The 21,704-nt window shown below is 39.2% G+C and overlaps 2 protein-coding genes across 3 annotated transcripts; one reads left to right on the top strand and one right to left on the bottom strand.

Moving 5' to 3' along the window:
• Positions 1-1,354: 1,354 nt before the first annotated feature.
• On the top strand, positions 1,355-3,970 carry LOC147490859 (uncharacterized). The gene is made up of 2 exons (XM_086567124.1): positions 1,355-2,053; positions 2,894-3,970. The coding sequence occupies exons 1-2, from the start codon at positions 1,355-1,357 to the stop codon at positions 3,968-3,970; spliced, it is 1,776 nt and encodes a 591-aa protein (XP_086423250.1).
• A 9,560-nt stretch (positions 3,971-13,530) lies between these two features.
• Positions 13,531-17,639, bottom strand: LOC147490858 (LEAF RUST 10 DISEASE-RESISTANCE LOCUS RECEPTOR-LIKE PROTEIN KINASE-like 2.4). Of its 2 annotated transcripts, none has more exons than XM_086568946.1 (4): positions 17,532-17,639; positions 15,426-16,805; positions 15,247-15,327; positions 13,531-15,012 (listed from the first exon to the last, which is right to left on the bottom strand). In XM_086568946.1, exons 2-4 carry the CDS (start codon positions 16,219-16,221, stop codon positions 13,751-13,753), a joined length of 2,139 nt encoding a protein of 712 aa, XP_086425072.1. In that variant the 5' UTR covers positions 16,222-16,805; positions 17,532-17,639; the 3' UTR covers positions 13,531-13,750. The 2 variants fall into 2 exon arrangements, with proteins under 2 accessions (XP_086425072.1, XP_086425074.1); XM_086568948.1 differs by having other exon boundaries at positions 15,426-16,475; positions 17,532-17,623.
• Between the last annotated feature and the right edge of the window lie 4,065 nt (positions 17,640-21,704).

Genomic DNA, 21,704 nt, shown 5'->3' with positions numbered 1-21,704 from the left:
GAGTCCATTTCGATAAAAATGGAATCTACAACTCCCTTGTACGGGACCCCCCCATAATCAAAGTCCGATTTGTTTGTATGAATACAACAGTTCATTAATGTGGAGGAAGATGTTAGATCAAAAGCCTCCAGAGATAAAGACTTTCGGAGTAAAGACGCAAACGAAGGTAAAGGCAAATAGAAGCAAAACATATCGGAAAGGCAACAATAGAAATCAGAATACAAAAAGGTTAACACAGTTCGTGAGGAAATGAAGCTCACTCCATTAAATGCCAAGTATGATGCGATATATGAGAAGATCAAGGGACGCAACTTACTTTTTCCTCCGCTGCCCTTACATGAACATACTAAGTCTAAACGTGACAAAAATCTTTGGTGTCACTTCCACAATGATTTCGGCCATGAAACAGAAGAGTGCAGATCCCTTAAGGGAAAAATACAGAGACTAGTTGACAAGGGACAATTAGACGAGTTTTTGCTTTCAAAAACTGTGAAGCAAAATTTAGCAATGACTAGCCACAATGTCATACTAGCTGGTCATGCCAAAATCAATGACATTTCACGAGCAAGGCAAAAGTGTGAACAACGAGCTAAGTTCGGTTTCTTGCGTGAATTTTATCACGTGAATAACATTGATTTTGTTGAAGGAATTCGTTCAGAAACTACAGAGCCTGGTCCCCTATGTTTTAGTGATAGAGATCTAATTGGCGTCCATCATCCTCATTATGATGTTGTCGTCATCTCAGCTTTCGTTGGATTATGGCGAGTTCAGCGACATCATGATAGATACTGGAAGTTCTGTAAGCGTCGTTTTTGCAGGTTGCTACAAGAACATGCAGCTATCAGAAAATTTAATTATTACAGAAAATAATCCAATCATTGGATTTGACGGAACAGCAACAACCCCAGTAAGAAGAGTCTCTTTACCAGTCACGCTAATGGACAAGTCAATCGACATTGAATTCCTTATGATGAATTGAAAATCCCCTTACAATGCAATCCTAGGAAGGGACAGGCTCCACAGCATGGGCGCAATAGTCTCTACATTTCACCAGGCAGTAAAGTTCCCATCTCTTGACAAAATTTGTAAGGTCTTGCGACCCGGATGGCTTCCCACAAATTGTCATGAAAAGGTCTTGGAGGAATATCGTCAGTCGGATATGCGGGGAAATACAATTCTCAGTAATTCGCAGCAAGTATCTAAATCAGAATTAATCCCACACAGTATTTACACTGCTAGTTCAAGAAATGAAGGACCGCCAACCATAGACTGTCTCTTAGAAGTTCAGATTGGGAATTTAGGCAGAAAAACAACTTTTATATAGGCAGAACTAACGGAAAATGAACAAAAGGAAATGGTAGCACTCCTTAGAAAGAACAAAAAGATTTTTGCTTGGTCAGTTGAGCAGATGCCAGGAATTAGCTCAGAAGTTGCATGCCACACACTTGACATTGATTCTACCATCAAGCCAATTCTGCAGAAGCTTAGGCGCATGGCCCCAGAAAGAAAATTCAAAGTCAGAGAGGAAATTGATCGGTTACTCTCAACTAAGTTTATACGGCCAATTTCATATCCGCAGTGGTTGTCTAATGTGGTTGCAGTACCCAAGAAAGATGGTAAAATGATAGTGTGCATTGATTTCACCAATCTTAACAAAGCTTGCCCGATTCATCCCTACCCTCTCCCACGAATATCGGAATTGGTGGATGCCACGTCTGGCTACCCACGATTATCATTTATGGATGCGTATTCGGGATACCACCAGATCCTGCTAGCTGTGAAGGACCAAGAAGCAACTGCATTCATAACTGACCAAGGGATTTTTTGTTACCAAGTTATGCCTTACGGTTTAAAAAACGCAGGGGCTACGTACCAGAGGATGATCGACACCATATTCGGAGATATGTTGGGCAAGACAATGGAAGCTTATATTGATGACATGGTTGTAAAATCCAAACACAGTGGAGATCATAACTCTGACTTACAATCAGTCTTTGACAGAATTGATGAATTCAACATGCGGCTAAAACCTTTGAAATGTGCTTTCGGACTGGTATCAGGGAAATTTCTAGGGTATTTGATGACTCGTCGAGGCATCGAAGCTAACCCATAACAGATCCGATCCATTCAAGCCATGCCCTTTTCAAAAACCAAAAAGGAGATTTAACAGCTCACAGGGCGCTTAGCAGCACTAAATCGTTTCATCTCTAATACTCGGACCGGTGTCGTCCTTTCTTTCAGACGTTAAAAGACTCAGCAAGGTGGAATGATGATTGTGAAAATGCATTTCAATCAATCAAGAACTACCTGGTCTCGCCACCAATCTTGGCCAGCCCAGCTACAAGGCAACCTGTTGGAGCTTACTTGGCGCTACGATATCTTTAGGCGATAAGTGCGATCCTGTTCATCGATGGAGAAGACGGTCGCCCGATCTTCTTCAATAGTAAAACACTAACGGGGGCGGAAAGAAGATATGCGAGAATTAAAAAAATTGCTCTAGCGTTGGTTCATGCTGCTAGACGCCTCAAGCCTTATTTCCAAGGAAGACTGGTCAAAGTATACACGGAATATCCTCTACGCAAAGTTTTCCGAAGTGCCCAGGAATCAAGTTGACTCGCGGAATTGGACATCTACTTAAGTGCTTATAGCATCAATTTTGAACCTCGCATTTCAGAAAAGGGTCATGCACTTGCATCCCTAATGGCAGATTTCCCTATCGACGATTTTGTCCCCGAAGTCAACCAAGATGACAGTATCTATAGTGAAACGACTATAGTTGGGGGCGAGGAAGCCTCGCCAAAGCATACTGACCCTTCATCCGATTCATGGATTGTTTAATACGGATGGCTCACACAACAAATCTGGCTCTGGATTAGGATGTGTTTTTATCAAGCCAGATAAATCAACCATTGAGCGCTCAGTTCGTTTTGGGTTCAAGGCCTCCAATAACGTAGCAGAATATGAAGCTGTCATGTACGCAATGCGCACAACTTTGGACTTAGGAGTTCAAAAATTACAAATTTTCACTGACTCACAGTTGGTGGCAGGGCAATTCTCCGGCTCTTTTGAAGTCCGAGACGATAAAATGGCAGCATACCTAGATCTAATTCACCGACTTGCTCACCAGTTTGAAACCATCCAGATTATACAAAGGCCTCGGAATGATGTTCGCCATGCAGACGCCTTAGCATATCTATCCGCAGCAGTAGACATTGATGGACCAAGACATGTTAATGTTGATTTCCAGCAAGACCCAAGCATTGACTTGTCCTTAGAACAACTCACAGACATCTACATCAATGCGTGTTGTTTTTTCAGTATTGATAGGGAACATCTACCATCAGACATTAATATTGTCAATACGTGGAAAAGGAAGTATGATATTCCCCTACAAGACAAGCCCAGCGACGACGCTTCCCAAAAAGATAGAAACATGATTCTTCAAAAAAATGATGCAGACTCCTGCCCTATACCTGAAAGTAACGATCAAGGTGACGACGAAATTGCAGAAGAGCCCGACAACTTCACTTACCCAAACGTCGTGGCAGACATCGGCGATTGGCGCACCCCGGTCATTGCATTTCTACGCAATGGCATAGTCCCTTCAGAGCCCAAGATCGCGGATAGCGTCAAAAGAGACGCATGGAAGTTTATATTCGTATCTTCATCCACAGGAACTCTGCAATTGTACAGGAAAGGTAATTCATTGTCTCTTATGCTGAGGTGTCTCACAACACAGGAAGGAGCAGCCGTGCTACAAGAAATCCATGCAGGGATATGCGGAAATCACTCGGGTGGTCGAAGTTTGGCTCATAAGGCAATGACGCAAGGATATTGGTGGCCTCATATGCAATTGGATGCGAAAAACATTTCCCAAACATGTATTCCTTGTCAGAAACATTATCATTTGGGTACTCTTCTAGCCACTGAGCTGCACCCGATTTTCTCACCATGGCCATTTGCAAAATAAGGTTTAGACATCATTGGGCCTCTACCTAGAGCTCCAGGGAATGTTCGTTTTCTGCTCATAGCTACAGATTACTTTACCAAGTGGGCAGAAGTACAACCTTTGGTGCACATACAAGCTTCGGACGTCAAACGGTTCCTATGGAAGGATATAATTTGCCGATTCGGTATCCCCGCTGAATTAATATCAGACAATGGAAATCAATTTGATGCAGAAGAAATACACAGGCTTTGTGCTAGTCTCCATATTCAACACAATTTTTCTACACCCTATCAGCCCCAAGCAAATGGGCAAGCCGAAGCGACAAATAAATCTATCTTAGCAATCCTCAAACGTCGACTCGAACAGGCTAAAGGCAAGTGGACAAGGGAGTTACCAGCCGTTCTATGGGCGTATTGAACAACTCCAAAACACTCGACAGGAATGTCACCATTTAACCTGGCTTATGGAGCAGAAGCAGTATTACCCACGGAAATTTTTGCTGCGATGACCCGCCGCTACCTTAAACGATGGCAATAATGACGAATTACTAGCTCATTCAAAGGCCAATCTAGATGAAGTGCGCGAGGACAGTATTGCTCGTCTCCTCCATTACCAAGCTGCAATGAAGAAGCAATATGACAAGAAGCTTCACTTGAAAGTTTTTCATCCGGGCGACTGGGTTTTGTGTGACAATCAAAGATTATTGATGAAGGGAAGCTAGGTGAAAACTAGGAAGGACCTCTTATCATTGACCGTACTGCTTCCAAGGGAGCATATTTTCTTCGCACAATTTCGGGAACCTCTCTCTCGAAACCATGGAATGCACTCCATCTTAGGCGTTTTTATCGTTAAATTTGTTTCCTATTAGTTCAAATTGGTAGCTTAATTGACAGCTCCTTAGTGCTTGTCCATGAGACAAACTAGCTATGTTGTTTCAGATTTCAAATCATCAATAAAGTCCATTCTTCCACATTTGACTTCTTTACTTTCATTCAGCAAGGCAAACATAGTGTATGTCAATTACTCAAAAATAGTGTATGTCGATTACTCTAGTTCAGTCACCACTATAGTAGTTTAGGTAAGGTTAGTATTTAACCTATACAAATTCAAAGTCGTGGAGTTTGCGTTTGTGACACCTTACTCCACGCATAAAAAAAGTCGTGGAGTTTGCGTTTGCGACATCTTACTCAAACGCATCAAAAAGTCGTGGAGTTTGCGTTTGCAACACCTTACTCCACGCGTCAAAAAATCGTGGGGTTTGCGTTTGCAACACCTTACTCCACGCATCAAGAAGTCATGGGGGTTGCATGTGCAACACCTTGCCCCGCACACCAGAAAGTCGTGGAGTTGGCGTTTGCAACACCTTACTCCACACAACCAAAATCGTGGAGTTGGCGTTTGCAACACCTTACTCCACGCATCCAAAATCGTGGAGTTTGCACTTACAACATCTTACTCTACGTAAAAAAAAAAAAAAAATAAAAATAAATCACAGAGTTTGCGTTTCCAATACCTTACTCTACTCATCAAAACTCATATATATATATATATATATAGTGAACGTTGATGATTCCAACCACTACAAGTTACAATTACAAATTACACTTGCACAAATTGATCAAGTGGGAATGACTGTATAAATGCAAAATGGTTTATAGTGTCTATCAACAATATTGAATTATCACCTAAGGTATTCTTCACTATAAAAGATACTGGTCACGCACCGGCACTTAATTACAAGCCTTCCAATTCCATGACCTGAACGCTAATCATATAACGTAGTCCTCGAGTATAACTCGTTAGGATGAAAATCGAGAAGGTTGCCAAATGCCCGTATGCATTGCCTTGTACTTAGGAATTTTGCCTAGTAGTCGTGCAAAAGTTCTAAATCCACTAATATGTGAGAAAGTGGATTATCAAAGTCTAAACTCTTAACATGGTATACTTGTTAAATGTTTCAATCTTCAGGCGTTAATGTACAATTTATGGCAAACATCTTCAGGCGTTAATGTACAATTTATGGCTTCACAAATACTCCATAGTAAAATTTGGACTTTCACAGGCTAATCTTGCGAGCTGGGAGCCATTTCATGGTCGTTTCAAATTCCATCATCCTGGGACACATAAATGACACAAACAAGCACCATAAAATGATTCTGCAATTTATAAAATTGAAACTACAAATGTTAAAGAATATTGCCGATCATTAGATGAAACAAATATAGGAAAAAAGAACACCCCAGGGTATATTTCTTTTCTATTGCTACAATGAACAACCTACGGCTTTCCAATTTACATATGTTCCAGATACCCCATACCCAAACACTCATAAAGTTCAGACCAATTTTGGATCGACATCTCTAACAACAAAATTATGATCAAGAGAAGGGACACGTAACACGGAAAAATAAGATCTAGAACAAGATACAAGAGAGTATAAAAGCGGTTAAAATGTCAGAATTTGAGGAGGCAACTAATTCAGTGTCACAAACTCACAATATATTAATTTTCTTTTACAATTTGCACATCCAAGAGCTCGAATGTGAAACAAAAAATTGAATGTTTTCATGGACACATTTTGGTGTTGATGCCTCTCTGGACCACCGTGATCAAGCTGTTGTATCTATCTACCATCATGATAGGATCCTTCGATTCAAAGAACTTGTTTCAATGCATACTTTCAAGAACAGCATGATCACACTCATCAAAGACCAGGATCAGTTCAACCATGACCAGCGCAATCTTGGTCCACAGCAGGCGGACACACTTTCAATGTTGTTAATGACTGCAAAGAAATTGAACGGGTAAAAGGTATTACTTTCAATGACTTAAGGCAGCAAAACCGTTCCCATCTATCTCCAGTTGCCATCTGCTCCTGACATTACTAGCTCTGTGGATACTGAAAAACAAGGCCTTCGGCCACACTTCTTGCTCTTGCATGACCATACATCTTGCTGACAATGGTCAAAGCAAAATCTGCTGCAGTTGCAAGGCCCTTACTTGTGATAATTTTACCATCAATTACAACATCAGCACCATTTCCAGCATGCCTGGTGACCTTGCTAATGATGGATGGATGACCTGTAGCTCTTCTATCCTGTTACGCACACAAAGTACCAGTAATAATATTACAGAAGTTATATTAGAGAAGCTCTCAGTCTTACGAAGTTTGAACCTATCTTTCAATAACCTTGATGGTGAGGTACCAAACAAAGGGATCTTTCAAAATGGAAGGGCTGTTTCAGTTGTAGGAAACTACAACCTCTGTGGAGGCATTCCTAAACTCCCTTAGTGAAGTCCCTCTCTTATCACTTATCACAAGTTATCAATGTATATTTGATTATAGTAGTTTCTCTAAGCATCAATGCTCAGCAATAAAGCAAAGGAACCATATCGATGCGGTAAGCAGTGGCGTTGAAACAAGAGTTCCATGTTCCATATCCAAGCACTTGCAGTATATGCAAAAAAAAAAAAAAAAAAAAAGATCAATCGGCAGTATATGCAAGCACTTGCAGTACAAGAGATACGCGGAGCAACAAGGTTATTTTATTAATCTCTTTTTCCAAACTATATAACACAACAATAACTAAACATGAAAACACCATTTCAAACACCTATCCAGCTATAGATAATAAATTCCTACTAATGCTGCTCCTAGAATATGGTAGAATGCCACGTTAAGCAGGAGAGCCATAGTCATCCCCCGTTAACCCGGGAGCCTCTCCTGCTCCATCTTCAAGTCCAAGATCTTCAATTGCATCCTCCAAGGCGCTTGGCATCAGTACACCACAAATCTCCTTTTTCGGACAGCAATTGTACATTGAAGTATAATGTTGCAAGGCATCATTCAGTACACCGCGCGCGCCACTCAAATCGTTAACATATTTTTTCGTCAAAGCCTCAAGTTGAGCTTTCTCAAGCAAGGCCGATGAGAGTTCTTTATTCAATTCAGATTGTGTACTTCTCTCCTCGCGCTTCTCTCCTCGCGCAGCTCTCGAATAACTCTCTTACACTCTTTGTCTTTCCCTATGATCACTTGCGCCATCTCGGAATTTTGATGCACCAAACCGTCCTTTTCAAAGGTCAACACGTCCAATTTTTCCTTTAGGACCAGCGCCTCCTCGTCTGCCCTAACAGCCTCGGCCTTTGCTTGTTCGTTTTCTTTCTGTAACACATCGATCATCAAGGGTGTTGGAGTCAGTTCCTTTTCTCGGCCCAACATTGCCATCAGCTTAGCTAAACTCTCTCTAGCCTGTAAATAAAGTCCAAAGATTCAAATTTATACAAAAAGAAAGACACAGGGAGTATATTGGTATTTATATATCCATTTTACCTCTTGCAATTTCTGCATTCCCATGATACACAATTCTGACGTCTCCCCTATGCTTTTCACGTTGCTTGAGCAAATTTCCGAGGCAAATTGGTTATTCATATACTCTTCAACCATCTCGCTAGAGAAAACTATGTCATCTGCTGGCTTCAACACATCTATCACGTCATCATCAAGAAAGACCATCGGGACGTTATTTAGGGGCGGATCCAGTGTAATATTTCCAGCACGTAAAGAGACACCAGACATGTCTTGCATAACTCTAGCTTCACTAGCATGATTGGGGGCGGCATGGATATGTTTTGGTCGTGTATACTGAGAATGTCTCTCCATGGTTCCAGACCCTTTTTCACTTACAGCAACACCATTCCTTATAGCCTCATTGCTCATAGCAGCAGGGTCCACTCGACACCCTGCATCTTCAGCAACTTGACCACAACTAACTCCGTTTGTGTCAACCTTCACGCCTTCATCGACAGCGACCACTTCGGGTTGCAGGTTCACGCTAAATCCTTTGTCGGCTTTTCGCTTGCTCCTTCGTTCTACAGCAGCGGAGGCTTTATGAAGCACTTCCAGTGCATTCAATTCCTCTTCATTACTTAATCTTTTCCTTTTCGGTTTCGCAAGAGCGTCCGAACTCGGAGACATATTCCTTTGGGAATCTCTCTCTTTCTGATGTTGTTCGGGACCTTGACCTTGAGCTTCAAGTTCTGGTTGCTTGGCAGTTAATAGCTTAGTTCTATAAGGGCTCTTCGGCACATAAAGCGGGGGCCCATACTTTTTGTCTTCACCATAATGACAGCCAGGGACTATTTCATTAGGCCATGACAAATCTAAATATTTTCGTCTCGATCCTTGCTGAAGTAAAATTGAAGATGATCCATAGCTTCTTGACTCACGTCAGCTCTCGGGATGTCAGCTCTCGGGATGTTTGGTCGCTCATCTACAAGTACAACACAAACAGACAAATCACAAAAAATAAAAAATAACAATAATTAATATATATCTATAATAAAGCACGCAATTCTGAATCTTTTCATACTTAGGATTCTATTGGGAACGCGATACCCATGAGGATTCCAATCCCTTCGTACTAAGAAACAATACTTGTCCCAGTTAAAGTACCCTTTTGGGAGCCCTCTAAATCTCATATCTTGATATGCCCATTCTACATGATACGTTATCGACCCGTCTTTTTCTTCCGTATGTTTTGGACAAATTAACAACATCAGTTCGTCAGCCCCAAAAGGACAACGATATACTTTAGCCAAAGTGCGTACCTGCGAAAATACTAACCACAGTGACATAGACACCTGAATCGGAGCAATGCGCCATACAAATAATACCCGAGATATCTCCTTGTCAAGGGGAAGCACCAACCCATACTCCATCTGTGCGAACGTCACTACCAACTCGTTTTCTTTCACCACGTGTCCCCTGTCAAATTCTGGAAGTTCTTCAACAGAAAGGTTCCTCAAGTGGAACATTCTCTTCAGATCACTAGCAGTAGTACTTCGAGCAAATTTATTTGTTGGTAAGGCAGAGTGCTCTGCCCATCTGCGATGCAGCGTCTCGCCCGACAAGCTAGTCATCATCCATCTCGCCCCATTGACGCCGGCCTTAGCCTTCAACTCCCAGAATCCTCTGTCACAATCACCATATGGCCGTATAATATCTTTCGACTGCACAAACTTTGTGGCCTGTGTTTCTTACAACCTTACCACGCCCTCAATTTACTTAGTATCACTATGATATGAAATACATGTGAAACAACACTCGTTATATAAGCTTCTTATGATTCTCACAACTTAGGGATGGAGAGCAACTTTCTATCTTCACGTTCCTATCCTTCTATTTTGACATTCAAGGACCTTACTAATAAGCAACCCTTAGATCAATGTTTCTATACCCCACAAATTTACCCTTTATTGTTTCTTATTTCTTAAATATTGAGTCAAACTTCTATAACCAAAGGTTGCTTATTATCAAACTTCCTATTCGCACATGCCAACCTTATTAAACCCATTTTTTATCCAAAACTTTCTATTCGCACATGCCAACCTTATTAAACCCATTTTAAGAGCCGTGAGATTTTGCATGGGCCTTAATAGCTACATATGGTAAGTTAAATTTGACGTCCTCTCCTGCTAATAATCGCACAATCCACTCGAGAGTCGTAGCGTTTGGATTTGGTCAGGTTTGGATGTGGTCAAGTACCTTAGCTAACGTCCACCGTCACATCCCCTTCGAGCTAGTTTTTTTTATTATGATTCTTCACCACAAGGAACTAGTTCCATCTAGCAAAGAGGGGGCGGTGTATGTGCCACCATATTTGCACCCCCATAAACAATCATCGTTGGGTTGGGTACCGTTATAGCGCCACCCACAACTATGTGTGCCGCCCAAAATCATGGCGTGCCAGCGCCGCCCAAAATTATGGCATGCTTGCCCTGTCCAATTTTATGGCGTGCTTGCCTGCCCAATTTTATGGCGTGCTTGTCTGCCCAAAATTATGGTTTCATAAGCTAGATATAGCAGTTTCAGATTTAGAAAATATATTTGGAAAGATACGCTTCCATATTAAAACTTTACATAATTACAGAAGATTTTGTAGCAATGAAGGAAATAATACTTCTCATTATTATCCTATAAATACTCCATTCTTCTGAAACAAAGAACTACGTTCATTTGAAAGACTTGATTCCAGAGAACGATTTGGATACGTAGGCAGCCATTGAAGGTATAGTCTCAGCAATTCATTGCAACAACCTCCCTTACGAAACCATTGGTGTGTTTGGACGAGTTTCTACCCAAACACCACACCAACCAAGTCATTATTCCCCGAAAACAAATGATGTGCAATTGATGAATTCTGAAATTGAATTCAATCAGAGATTTAAAAATATGAAATTCATAGAAAAGTGTACCTGGTGGGTATGGATGATTGAAATCGAGATTGAACTGAGAACCAATAGTTGAAGTGATAGAGAGATGACATACCCATATATCTCCGTTAAGAGATCTGAGTTTTTTTTTATGTAGGAGTAGTCGTAGGTTATTTGGACTCATTAATCTCTTCAAGCGAAATGAATAACCCTAAATTTCAGAAAAGGAATTTATTAAATTTGAAGAAAAATGAGAAGTACGTGCATGAATGTTGTTTTTCTTTTTTTTTTCTTTTTTTGGGTGGTTCAAGCTAGCTGGTTTTGGACAAAAAAAGGGCAAGAGAGAGTTGGGCGAGTTGACTGATTATCAATTTGTGCATATAGTTTTTTTTTTTTTTTTTTTTTTTTTTTTTTTTTAAGTGGAAATTTGATTGATACTGATAAAAAATTTTACAAATAATTAGGACAAGCGTGCAACAAGCTGCACCGCAAGTCCTTTCTGAATATCAAATCCTATTCTTCTAAAAACAAACTCGTTAGAACCAGCTGTCATAACATTACTGTCCATAACTTTCTGAAGTCTCTTGAGAAGCTCAACGGACTGTTGTTCCAAGAAACCGAAAGTGTCGAAACTAAACGGAATGAAACAATGTTGGTTAGCCGTGCAAGCTTCCTCATGCTTCTCCATCTTCCCTGTCGCTGCTCTCTTAGCTGCTTCCCCCACCTCAAAAACTCCATTTTCAAGCCCTACCAACGGAGAGGCTCCAGTTACATCAACACATGTATGTCTCCACTCAGACCAACTGTATATCAATACATCCGTAGGTCGGAGTGTAGATCGTCCCTCATTCGGATCAGTGAGAAAATTCACAGGAGCCTCCTTCTTCACTTGTACCCCAGCCCTCCAAAATGCATCACATAAAATATCTCTGACATGATCATGTCGGTATTTGAAACCCGGAAAATATCTATTAATGTCTTTGCATGGTCCCCGAAAGCATCTAGTCTACTCTTTTGCAAACGGGGCATAGACCACCATCGAGTACAAAGAAATCATGAGAGCGGTGCCGAGAATAGAACGATACTCCACCGGCGACATCTGTTGTCCAAGTCTCTCCATCGGAATAGCAAGTAGAAAATCCTTTGCGTGTTCTGACTGCAAGCATCCAATGACTGCTTTCTGACAAGCAGATAACACAAACTCCCTCTCAAGACTAGCAGCAATCTTACTATAGAACGCTTCCGCCAAAAAATTTGTGGTTTTGAGGGGACGGTAGCATTCCCAGCCATAGAACTGAGGTCAAAATCAGGTAGACAAAGACTCAATGCACTGCTAGTAATATCAAGAATCTCATCCAAAGGCACTGGCCCACAACTCCTAAGAATGTGGTTCTGAAGCTCAGAAGTCTGACAACGGGAGGCCACAAAAGCAAAAGTAGAGACATCAGTGGCACAATAAATACCTAACCCACCCAGACGTAATGGGAGTGTCGATAAATGCCACTGCAAATCACCGAAGTTAGGACCATCAGAAACCACAATACCCTGGAGAACACTGTGGAAATGCCGATCAAAAGTCTTAGCTGCCTCTCTAAAAAGGGATGGTGGACAAGTACGAATCGCAAATACCAACTTAGAGAGCCCAGCACAAGCACGTAAGAGAGCTAACTCACACTGTGGATCGTCTAATATAGCTAAACGGTCCATCAAAGTCACAACCTTTTCAACACGCTTGCAAGCAAGGCCCCTGACAAAGGATGGATCAGTGCTGACCGCACCTCCAAGCAACCTGACTTCCTGCTGAGGAGGGACAAATCTGAAGGAAAGAGACCAGGAGTGGAGAGACATGGATCCAATGATGGCCAAAATAGCTCAGTTTTAGCCACATTAAGAACCAGCCCATAAGAAGGTCCTTCTTTCTAAATCATACCCAAAGCTGTCGCCTCCTGTTCTGTATCTCCAATCAGAGTCCCATCATCTAGATACCAAGCATGTAGCAACAACTGGCAACTGGACCGGATCTGCAGAATCAGGGGATGCAACACCAGTGCAAATAGAAGGGGACCCAAAGGGTTGCCTTGTTGTTTTTTTTTTGGTAAACGGGACGGGGTTTTGAGTTTTGACGAAAGGTTTTTTTTTTTTTTTTTTTTAAGATTGTTACGGGAATAGTTCCCAAAACTGGGCGTGAATTTGTTTTTTTATCTGCCGAATCATTCTAACAGTTGAGGTGTCCATCCAAGAGAAAAAAAAAAGGGCTGACGTGTTTCACTGGGAGCATTCTCGACTATTCAGTATTAATCTTTGATTATAGAGTATAGAAAAAAGTATAAAGAATGTATGGTACATGCCAAACGATATATCACCAGTTAATCTAGAAAAAACACGGTCTCCATTCAAATCATATATGACTAAGTGGTACCATTTCATTCTTTTTCAACGCAGTTCCAATAACAAGATGATACATAATTCTCCTATGCCAACACTACCCAAGAAATGTTCAGTACGTGGAAAATTTAAGTGGAAAATTATTTGCTGCTACATATTTGCCAGGCAAATGACATTTACTTTCTTTTATCAAGCCAGGCCTTAGTTTCCAGAAGTCCCACTCCTACTACTTTCTGGCCTTTCAAAGGAGCTTAATGTATTCAACTCAGGCACCATTTTGACATCAATTCCATATCCATGTGACATGTTGGCATCAAATGGGGCTGAAGGGATCTCAATAGCCACATTCCCTTCTAACATATCTACCACTTTCCTCATAGAAGGTCGTTTCGAAGGTTCGAGCTGGATACTCCATAATCCTACCAATTCCAACTTCATTGCCATTTCTTCCTCCTCTTTCCCCTTGCATTCATGCCATTTCGAACCTCCTCCATCACCATACGCATTTTGTACATGATGTGAGAAGACCCACTTTGGGAAGTACATCTCACTTGTTTTGCTAACATCAGCGTCAAAATTCCTCCTCTTCCCTGCCATCTCTAACACAACCATTCCAAAGCTATAGACATCAGACTTATCTGTCACTGGACCAAACTTCATATACCACATCTCCGGTGGAGCGTAGCCAGGAGTACCTGTTCCATGTGTCAGTGAGATGTGACTATTCTCCTTGTTCAATGCCCTTGCCAACCCAAAATCTGATATCTTGGGCTGAAAATTTTCATCTAAAAGGATATTATGAGGCTTAATATCACAATGCAATATTCTATTTTGACATTCCTCGTGAAGGTAAGCAAGTCCTTTTGCTGTTCCAATGGCAATGTCGAGTAGCTGAGCCCATGTCAAAGTCATTAGTTCTGGTACATCCTGGGGTGATAATGTGTTTTTGGACTGACCTTTTTTCATATGCTTCTTTTGGAGAATGTATTTGTCAAGAGAACCGTTTACCATGTACTCGTAAATAAGAGCTATTCTAGAATGGTCAAAGCAATACCCCAGAAGCCGGACTACATGATTGTGGTGGATGCAACCGATCGTTAAGACCTCATTGAGGAATTGAGTCGCGATTTGATTAGTAGTCTCATCGAGGATTTTAACAGCAATGGTGAGGCCATTGGGAAGTTGGCCTTTATAGACTGAACCAAAGCCTCCTTGGCCAATCTTTTGAGTGAAATTGTTGGTGTACTTCTTGAGCTGCTTGTAGGAAAATCTGGTTGGCTTTCCTAAAGTGTAGTTGTGCAAGAAAGTCTCTATTGAAGCTGGAGTAGTGCCGCTAGGCCCCTCAAGATAGCGCAACGCTTGATCATCTGTGCTTCTGAAACGATTCTGTTTCTTATGCATTCGTTTGTAGGAAATGTACGAAGTACATAGAAATATGAATACTGCTCCCGCCATCCCAATACCTTTTTCCCACACAAAGAAGTACATTAGTTAAACATCTTAAGATAATGTTATCAAACAATATCTCAGACGTAATAACACATCATTCGGCTGGCGTGCTCCTAGTTTTATTCAGAGTTTATCAGACGTAATGCATATTGTATCTGACATATTACAATAAGGAGATGGGCTAACAGATTGATACATATTAACAAGTTACGTTTGATTTGTGTGTTCAGCCTAAGAGTTTGTCTTACCTACAATCAGCCCAATTTTGTTTTTGTGAGGGTTGATTATGACATCCTTTCCAGAAGTAGCATCATGGTCAATAAGCTCCCCTTCACAGTACAATAGCCAATCGATCAGAACATAAGTATAATAAACTTAGACCAGAATGGAAAAAAAACTAGCATTTGATCACTTTTTAATAACTTACCATTGCAAGTGTCTTTGTGAATCCCATCCCTGCAAAAGCAATACTCCCAACCACTAATTTTCTTTTGTTGATTCAAATACCCACATCTTCCATCGTCATTTTTCATACATAAATCACAAATTTTATCCTCATCCCACTGAACCTCAAATCCTTCTTGAAGCACTCTTCTTAAATTCCTAACCCGACTAAGATTACCATAAATGTTTACAGGGATGGCAACTCTAAATGGTATACAAGAATCAACACGACCAAAATATCCATCATAAAAATAACACAAGTTGCCAGTCTCACCACACTCCAAACAACGAGACCTGATCATCCTAGCCAGAGTATCCTTATCAGCTGGTTCTTTTGTACAATTAAAAAAAGTGCCTGGTCTGTATATAGAACTATAGTAAACGGCACCTAACAAGCCCCTCTTTTGTTCTTCAGAACCTGGTCTTGTATCAATAAAAGGAGGAATAGTACCACAACCAAAGAGAGAGTTGTCAACAAGCCTTATTGATCTGTTGGTGTAGACTTCATTTGTGAGATTTTGAAGAAGTTTGTATTTGATGTACGTGTTCTCTTCATCTATGAGATAAACTGAGTTGTTTTCACATGTTGCTGCCTTAATGTTGCCATTACTACAAAGTGGGTTTTTACCAAAAGGAAACTTCAGAGTAGAACCTCCACATGTTGATGGAGCACACAGGTTGTAGTAGTAGGTTGAGTTGGTGGTGTTGGTTGAGTGAATGGTTTGGGAGAGACTTGAGAAGCAGAAGAGTATCAACATGTGGTGTAATGCAATCTTCATGTTAAAGCTTCCGTGTGCTGTTTTTTCCCCCCTTTCAATTCCTTACCATTTTCTTTTTCTTCGGAGGCCGGGTCTTCTTGCTGGGGAGAGGTAGACACTGTTGACTATGGAATATTAAAAAGGAATCAGTGGTTCGCTGCAAGAGATCAGTAAAATTCTGGCTTTCCCAGTGACTGTTCTATATTCATCCTATAACCTTGCTGCTTTCTTCCTCAGAAATATAGATTGTGAATCATACATCAATTTTTAACATCCTAAAAAAGTACAACAAATTTTGCACAAAATCAACTTTCTGAAATTAATCAAAATATTTCATTGATAAATGTGGCCTAATTAATTAAATTTGTTAAATGATAATAGTCTCCGTGATGTTTCCTCCAAAGTGTATTGTGCATTGGTTTCACTATTTCAACTCTGAACTTTCAACTTTCACCTCTAAACTTTCAACACCCAAAGAAAAGTCGAAGTACATCTAGAATATTGGACGGAGACGCGATGGATGATAAATGTGAGGAACCAAGGACCCATTTATACAGTGGCGGAGCCGGACAGGATTTTGTTTGAGGGTTAGCTATCAAGACAACCTACACACAAACACACACACACACAAATAAAAATTGATGCAATTTTGTTTTAACTAATATTTCAAATCCAATTTCCAAGCAAAGACTTTAACATAGCTGTTTAGATCAAAATGAACCACCAAACCAATATGTGACTTATCACTTACATATCATATAAAATAGTATTCTACTGAAAATTATTATGCAGTCATTTGATCATACTCGAATTAAATGTCTAACTAATTAAGAATCTAACCTTCAAAAAATAAATAATAAGAATAACTAGCTGGACATGTGCTTAGTAGAATGACAATCTGAATTGGTGAACTCCAGTAGTCCAATCCAGTGTGTACTCATATTAAACGACAAGTTAAGTTTAAAAATACAACAATGCCCATAAACATGATTACATGACAATATAATTGTAAGAACTGGAAGGTAACAAAGCAACTAGCAAGCTAGCTAAATAGCTAATGTGTAGTCATACTTCATGAATGTATAAGGGCATGTCGTGTGGGTGGCAATCCTCATGGGCTTATCAGAAAGTATGGGCTTACTAGGACGGTTGAGATCGAAACAAAGATAAGGAATTTGTTTCTAACTCCTAAAGTATACGAATGAATTAGTGGAATGAAAACTATAGAATTAAAGAAAAGTAAATATAAACCTACGGGTTAGGAAAATAGGAAATTCATTCAATTGAGAGTTTAGAAAGGGGGTGTTTGATTTTCGCTTATTTATACTTACCTTGAGTGTTGATTCTCTATTTCTCTGGAGAGAATTAGTAAAGTGAAGAGAAGACGAGGTGAGGGATTTTTTTTTCCCACTTAATAAGGTAACTGCGTAAGGTATTTTTTTTTTACTAGTAGTATTTTTTTCCCCACGAAACTTGAGGGTATGCCAAGGTGTACCCTGGACCCCTTGGCTCCGCCAATGCATATATAAACTTATCAAACACTTGCCAAGTATAACGGAAAGGAGGGGGGTTAGCCCACCCCAACTTTCAACAAGAAAAAAACTATTAGTAATAGTATACAATTTACCCTAAAAATTAGTAGTGGTGACTAGTACGTATAGTAGCAAAAGATCACGGATCTGCCCCTGTAAGTATTGAATGATTTTTCATTTTTTTTCTTGGTCTGCACTTTTGTGTCGATAACAAAAATACATAGATATAATAATAAGTATATAACTCCACAAATATATATATATATATATATATATATATATATAAAAGTGAGATCATATAAAAACCTAATGATTGTGGAAAGAGATCAGTCAGCAGCAAAAACACTTATAAACAAACTGAACTTTTATTTATATGGTTTGTATAATACGAGGGGGGGGGAGCACTCAAAACTTTTTTAAAATTTAGAGCCGGAAATAAAAGATAATCCTCAACAAGGGTGCATGAGTGGCAATGTGTGCTGGAGTGGTTGCAGTTGGCGGGGCCACCTTGACAAAACATGTTTGTGGATAAAAATCTATAAATAATGCATCAAAACTATTTACTTTTTGATTTTTAGTGAATAATTAATTTTCAAGTCTTCTTCATTGGGCGATAGGATAAACTTCTATCTGTTGATAAGAACAAGTCTTAGTTATTAAGTCCTTGGTATTAAGTCTTAATTATTAAGTCTTAGTTATTAAGTCCTTGGTATTAAGTCTTAGTTATTAAGTCCTTGGTATGGGTCCAGTAGATTCTCAACAACTTGAGTACAGACTGGATCATCTTCAATTTCTGAATCTGATGTGAAATTTCTTAAATGATTTAGGAATTCTCCAGGGCGTTTTCCTCAATGAGATTAAATGTCTCCTTGCAATAAGGACTCATATAAAAGTATCTTTGGCATATTTTCCAATAGATATGCATGTTTGTCAGAGGAAGTAGGGTTTTGTCTGGATAATAATGAACCCATCAGTTTTAGATGAAAAACTGAATTGAAGGCTCTTATGTACCGAGTTAGGTCTGATCATCTGATCTGATGAAGTCCAATGACATGTATATCTACCATTTTTTTATGTGGGTTCCTAGGGGTGTCAAAATGGCCCTCAAACCCTTAGCCCGCCCGGTCCATGGGCCAAAAAAACCCTCAAAATGAGGCCCTCACACATTCGTGGGCTGGGCCGACCTGGCCCTCAAGTCTTTGAAGGGAGGGTAAGGGCCTAGACTTTGAAACTTAAGTCCCTTAAGTCCTCATTAGACCCTCAACATTTATTACATATATTTTAATAAAAAATTTTATAATATATTTTATTTTAACATTAATATGCTAAAAATCACTTAAAAGAACGTTTATCTATTAAGTTTGCCAACCTTATAATTTCATTATAATATTTTATAAAATGAATTTAACTAATCTTAATTGACTAATACAACTTTAACAAAAAAATTTAGTAGTTTGAAAGTTTAATTGTGAAGTGCATTCGATTTTATCATTTTTAACTAATGTTTCTAAATTTATTTTGTAAATTAAATGTATAACATAGTATCCGGCCCTCACATTTGGCCCTCAAGCCCGGCCCTTCAAACCCTCTCGAGAGGGTTGAGGGGCGGGTAAAGGATTCGAGATTTAAACATTGGCCCGACCTGACCCGGCCCTCAATGTAAATGAGGATAAAACTGGTCCGCCCTCAAAGCATGAGGGCTTCATTATTTGAGAGTCGGGCCAGCCCGGCCCAGCCCATTTGACACCACTAGTCGGTCCTATGCAGTAATGGTTATGAATAATTCCTCAAATTCTTGAATATTATAAACCTTTGATATTTCCGAAGGTTTCTTTTGGTATAAACGAACCAAATTTACATTTGGATGAGTTTCATACTCATGATATTTAGGACATATTATGATAAATTCATATAAAATAAGATGATGCCACCTAATCATGGCGGTTGTAATTGCATTAACTATTAGTTAGGGTAAAAATGTCTTTCTTGTATAACCTACGTAGCAATTCCAATGGATTTAAATATTTAATAAACTCCATTTCCAGTAGTTCATCAATTATATATATCCAGTGCTTTGCTCCAATTGAGATTCAATTTTAAAAGAGAATTAACACCAAAACAATAATTGCTAAATGGTTGCCAACAATCCTCAAGTGGGAAATGTTCCGAAGAATTCGAGATCGAACAACAAACATCGATTTTAACTTCTAATTCAATTTTCTCACAAAAACCCGACAATTCGAAATCATAGTTTAGGATAAAAACCTTTAATTTAGGGTGATCTTGGACATACCCAACAAAACACTCCCATACCCAATTTTAAAAAAAATAAATAAAATAATTTTAAACACATTTAGTTTCCTAAATTACCCTTCTTTTTTATTAGACATACCCAAAATATTTATTAACTAAAACAAGTTATTTACTCTACGTGACTCAGAAGAAAAAAAACCACCCGTTTTTTTTTTTCTTCTACCTATTATTCTTTTATATCATCAATAAACCTAATTGGTAAGTCTTTTCAATCATAATAAACCAGCATTGGTCGAAATTATTTTAATCACGCCAGTCATTGAGTCTCTCTCTCTTACCTGCACTTAAATAATTAAATAGCAAGTAAATCACAAAACCGCAAACGATAATACTTAACAAGGACATGGAGAACAAGAGCTTGGAGGTAAAGGACGGATGGATAGGATATAATAACTAGAGGACAAAAAGACCAAAACAACACTATTTTTTAACACAAACCTACCAAATTCATTAACAACCAAAAGACTGTCATTCACACAAAAAAATGACAGTCTTTTATCAACAACACTTAGTTAAGTGGTACGAAGTGTTTTCTTTGCAAAGGGTTGACATATATGGCCGAGAGGGAGTAGGAAAGAAGATTAGGACAACTAAGGTTGGGATAAGTGGTTATTGATACTATGAAGATTTATTCAATGTTTGTGGAGCTGGAGTTTATATTATGATTACGACAATGATCACTTAGATACAACTGAGTACCAACAACTGAAAGCTTGAATAGAGATTTACTTCTCTCTTAGGCTGAGTCCAATGGCTCTCTATCCCTTTAAAAGTAGTGTTAAAGTCAATAAAGTAGAGCTAAAAAAGTCGATAAAGTAGAGCTAAAATAGAAATTAAAGTCGATAAAGTAGAGCTAAAGTCAACATATTTTACTTTCTATCTCTATTTTACTCTCTATATAAAAATATAGAGAGAGTAAAATAGAGATGAGAGTAAAAAAATGTGACGACTTTAGCCTTTACTTTATTGACTTTAGCTTATTTTTTAGCTTACTTTATTGACTTTTAGCTTTTATCGACTTTAACACTACTTTTAAAGGGATAGAGAGCCATTGGACTCAGCCTTATTGTAAGCATGGTTTTCTGCTTTCCAAGTCATTTGTGGCTCTCAATGATGTTATAGAGTTGACCCTGCATGCCCACTATACTTGTTTGTCGAGTTGTTAACTTTTCCTCGACATTAAATGGATAAGCTCTTGATCTCAAATTAATAACTGATTTGAGATGTTTTGAAGCTATCACGTAAGGTTGTAGAATTAAAGAGAATAGGGGCTACAAAGCAAAACAGAGGAACCCAAACTCAACAAAGAATGACGTTATCCTGATTTGTGAATGTCCCGATTTGATCATTGAAAGAGAGCGAATAATTTCTAGTGAGAAACTAAATTAAATCGTCATCGGTCCCAAACAAAATCCAATAACAATTTACATGTAACTGGCTCTCTTCGGGATCACATAAGATCAACACAGTTTTCAAGTATATATTTTAGGGGTTGGGAATCTGCCACTCACTTTTTTTTTTTTTTTGGCAAAATGTGAATATATTATATATAATAATAAGGTTACAAACTAGGGGTTAAGCACCACCCGGGCTGGATTAAGTTCCCACTTTGAAACCAAAATATAAATTCCATGAAGGTGATAAAGCTTTCATTCTAAT

This window comes from Coptis chinensis, chromosome 6 (assembly GCF_015680905.1).
Source record: "Coptis chinensis isolate HL-2020 chromosome 6, ASM1568090v1, whole genome shotgun sequence".
Lineage (NCBI taxonomy): Eukaryota > Viridiplantae > Streptophyta > Magnoliopsida > Ranunculales > Ranunculaceae > Coptis > Coptis chinensis.
Note: the sequence above shows the minus strand (reverse complement) of the source record. Positions and strands in the feature narration are given on the sequence as shown.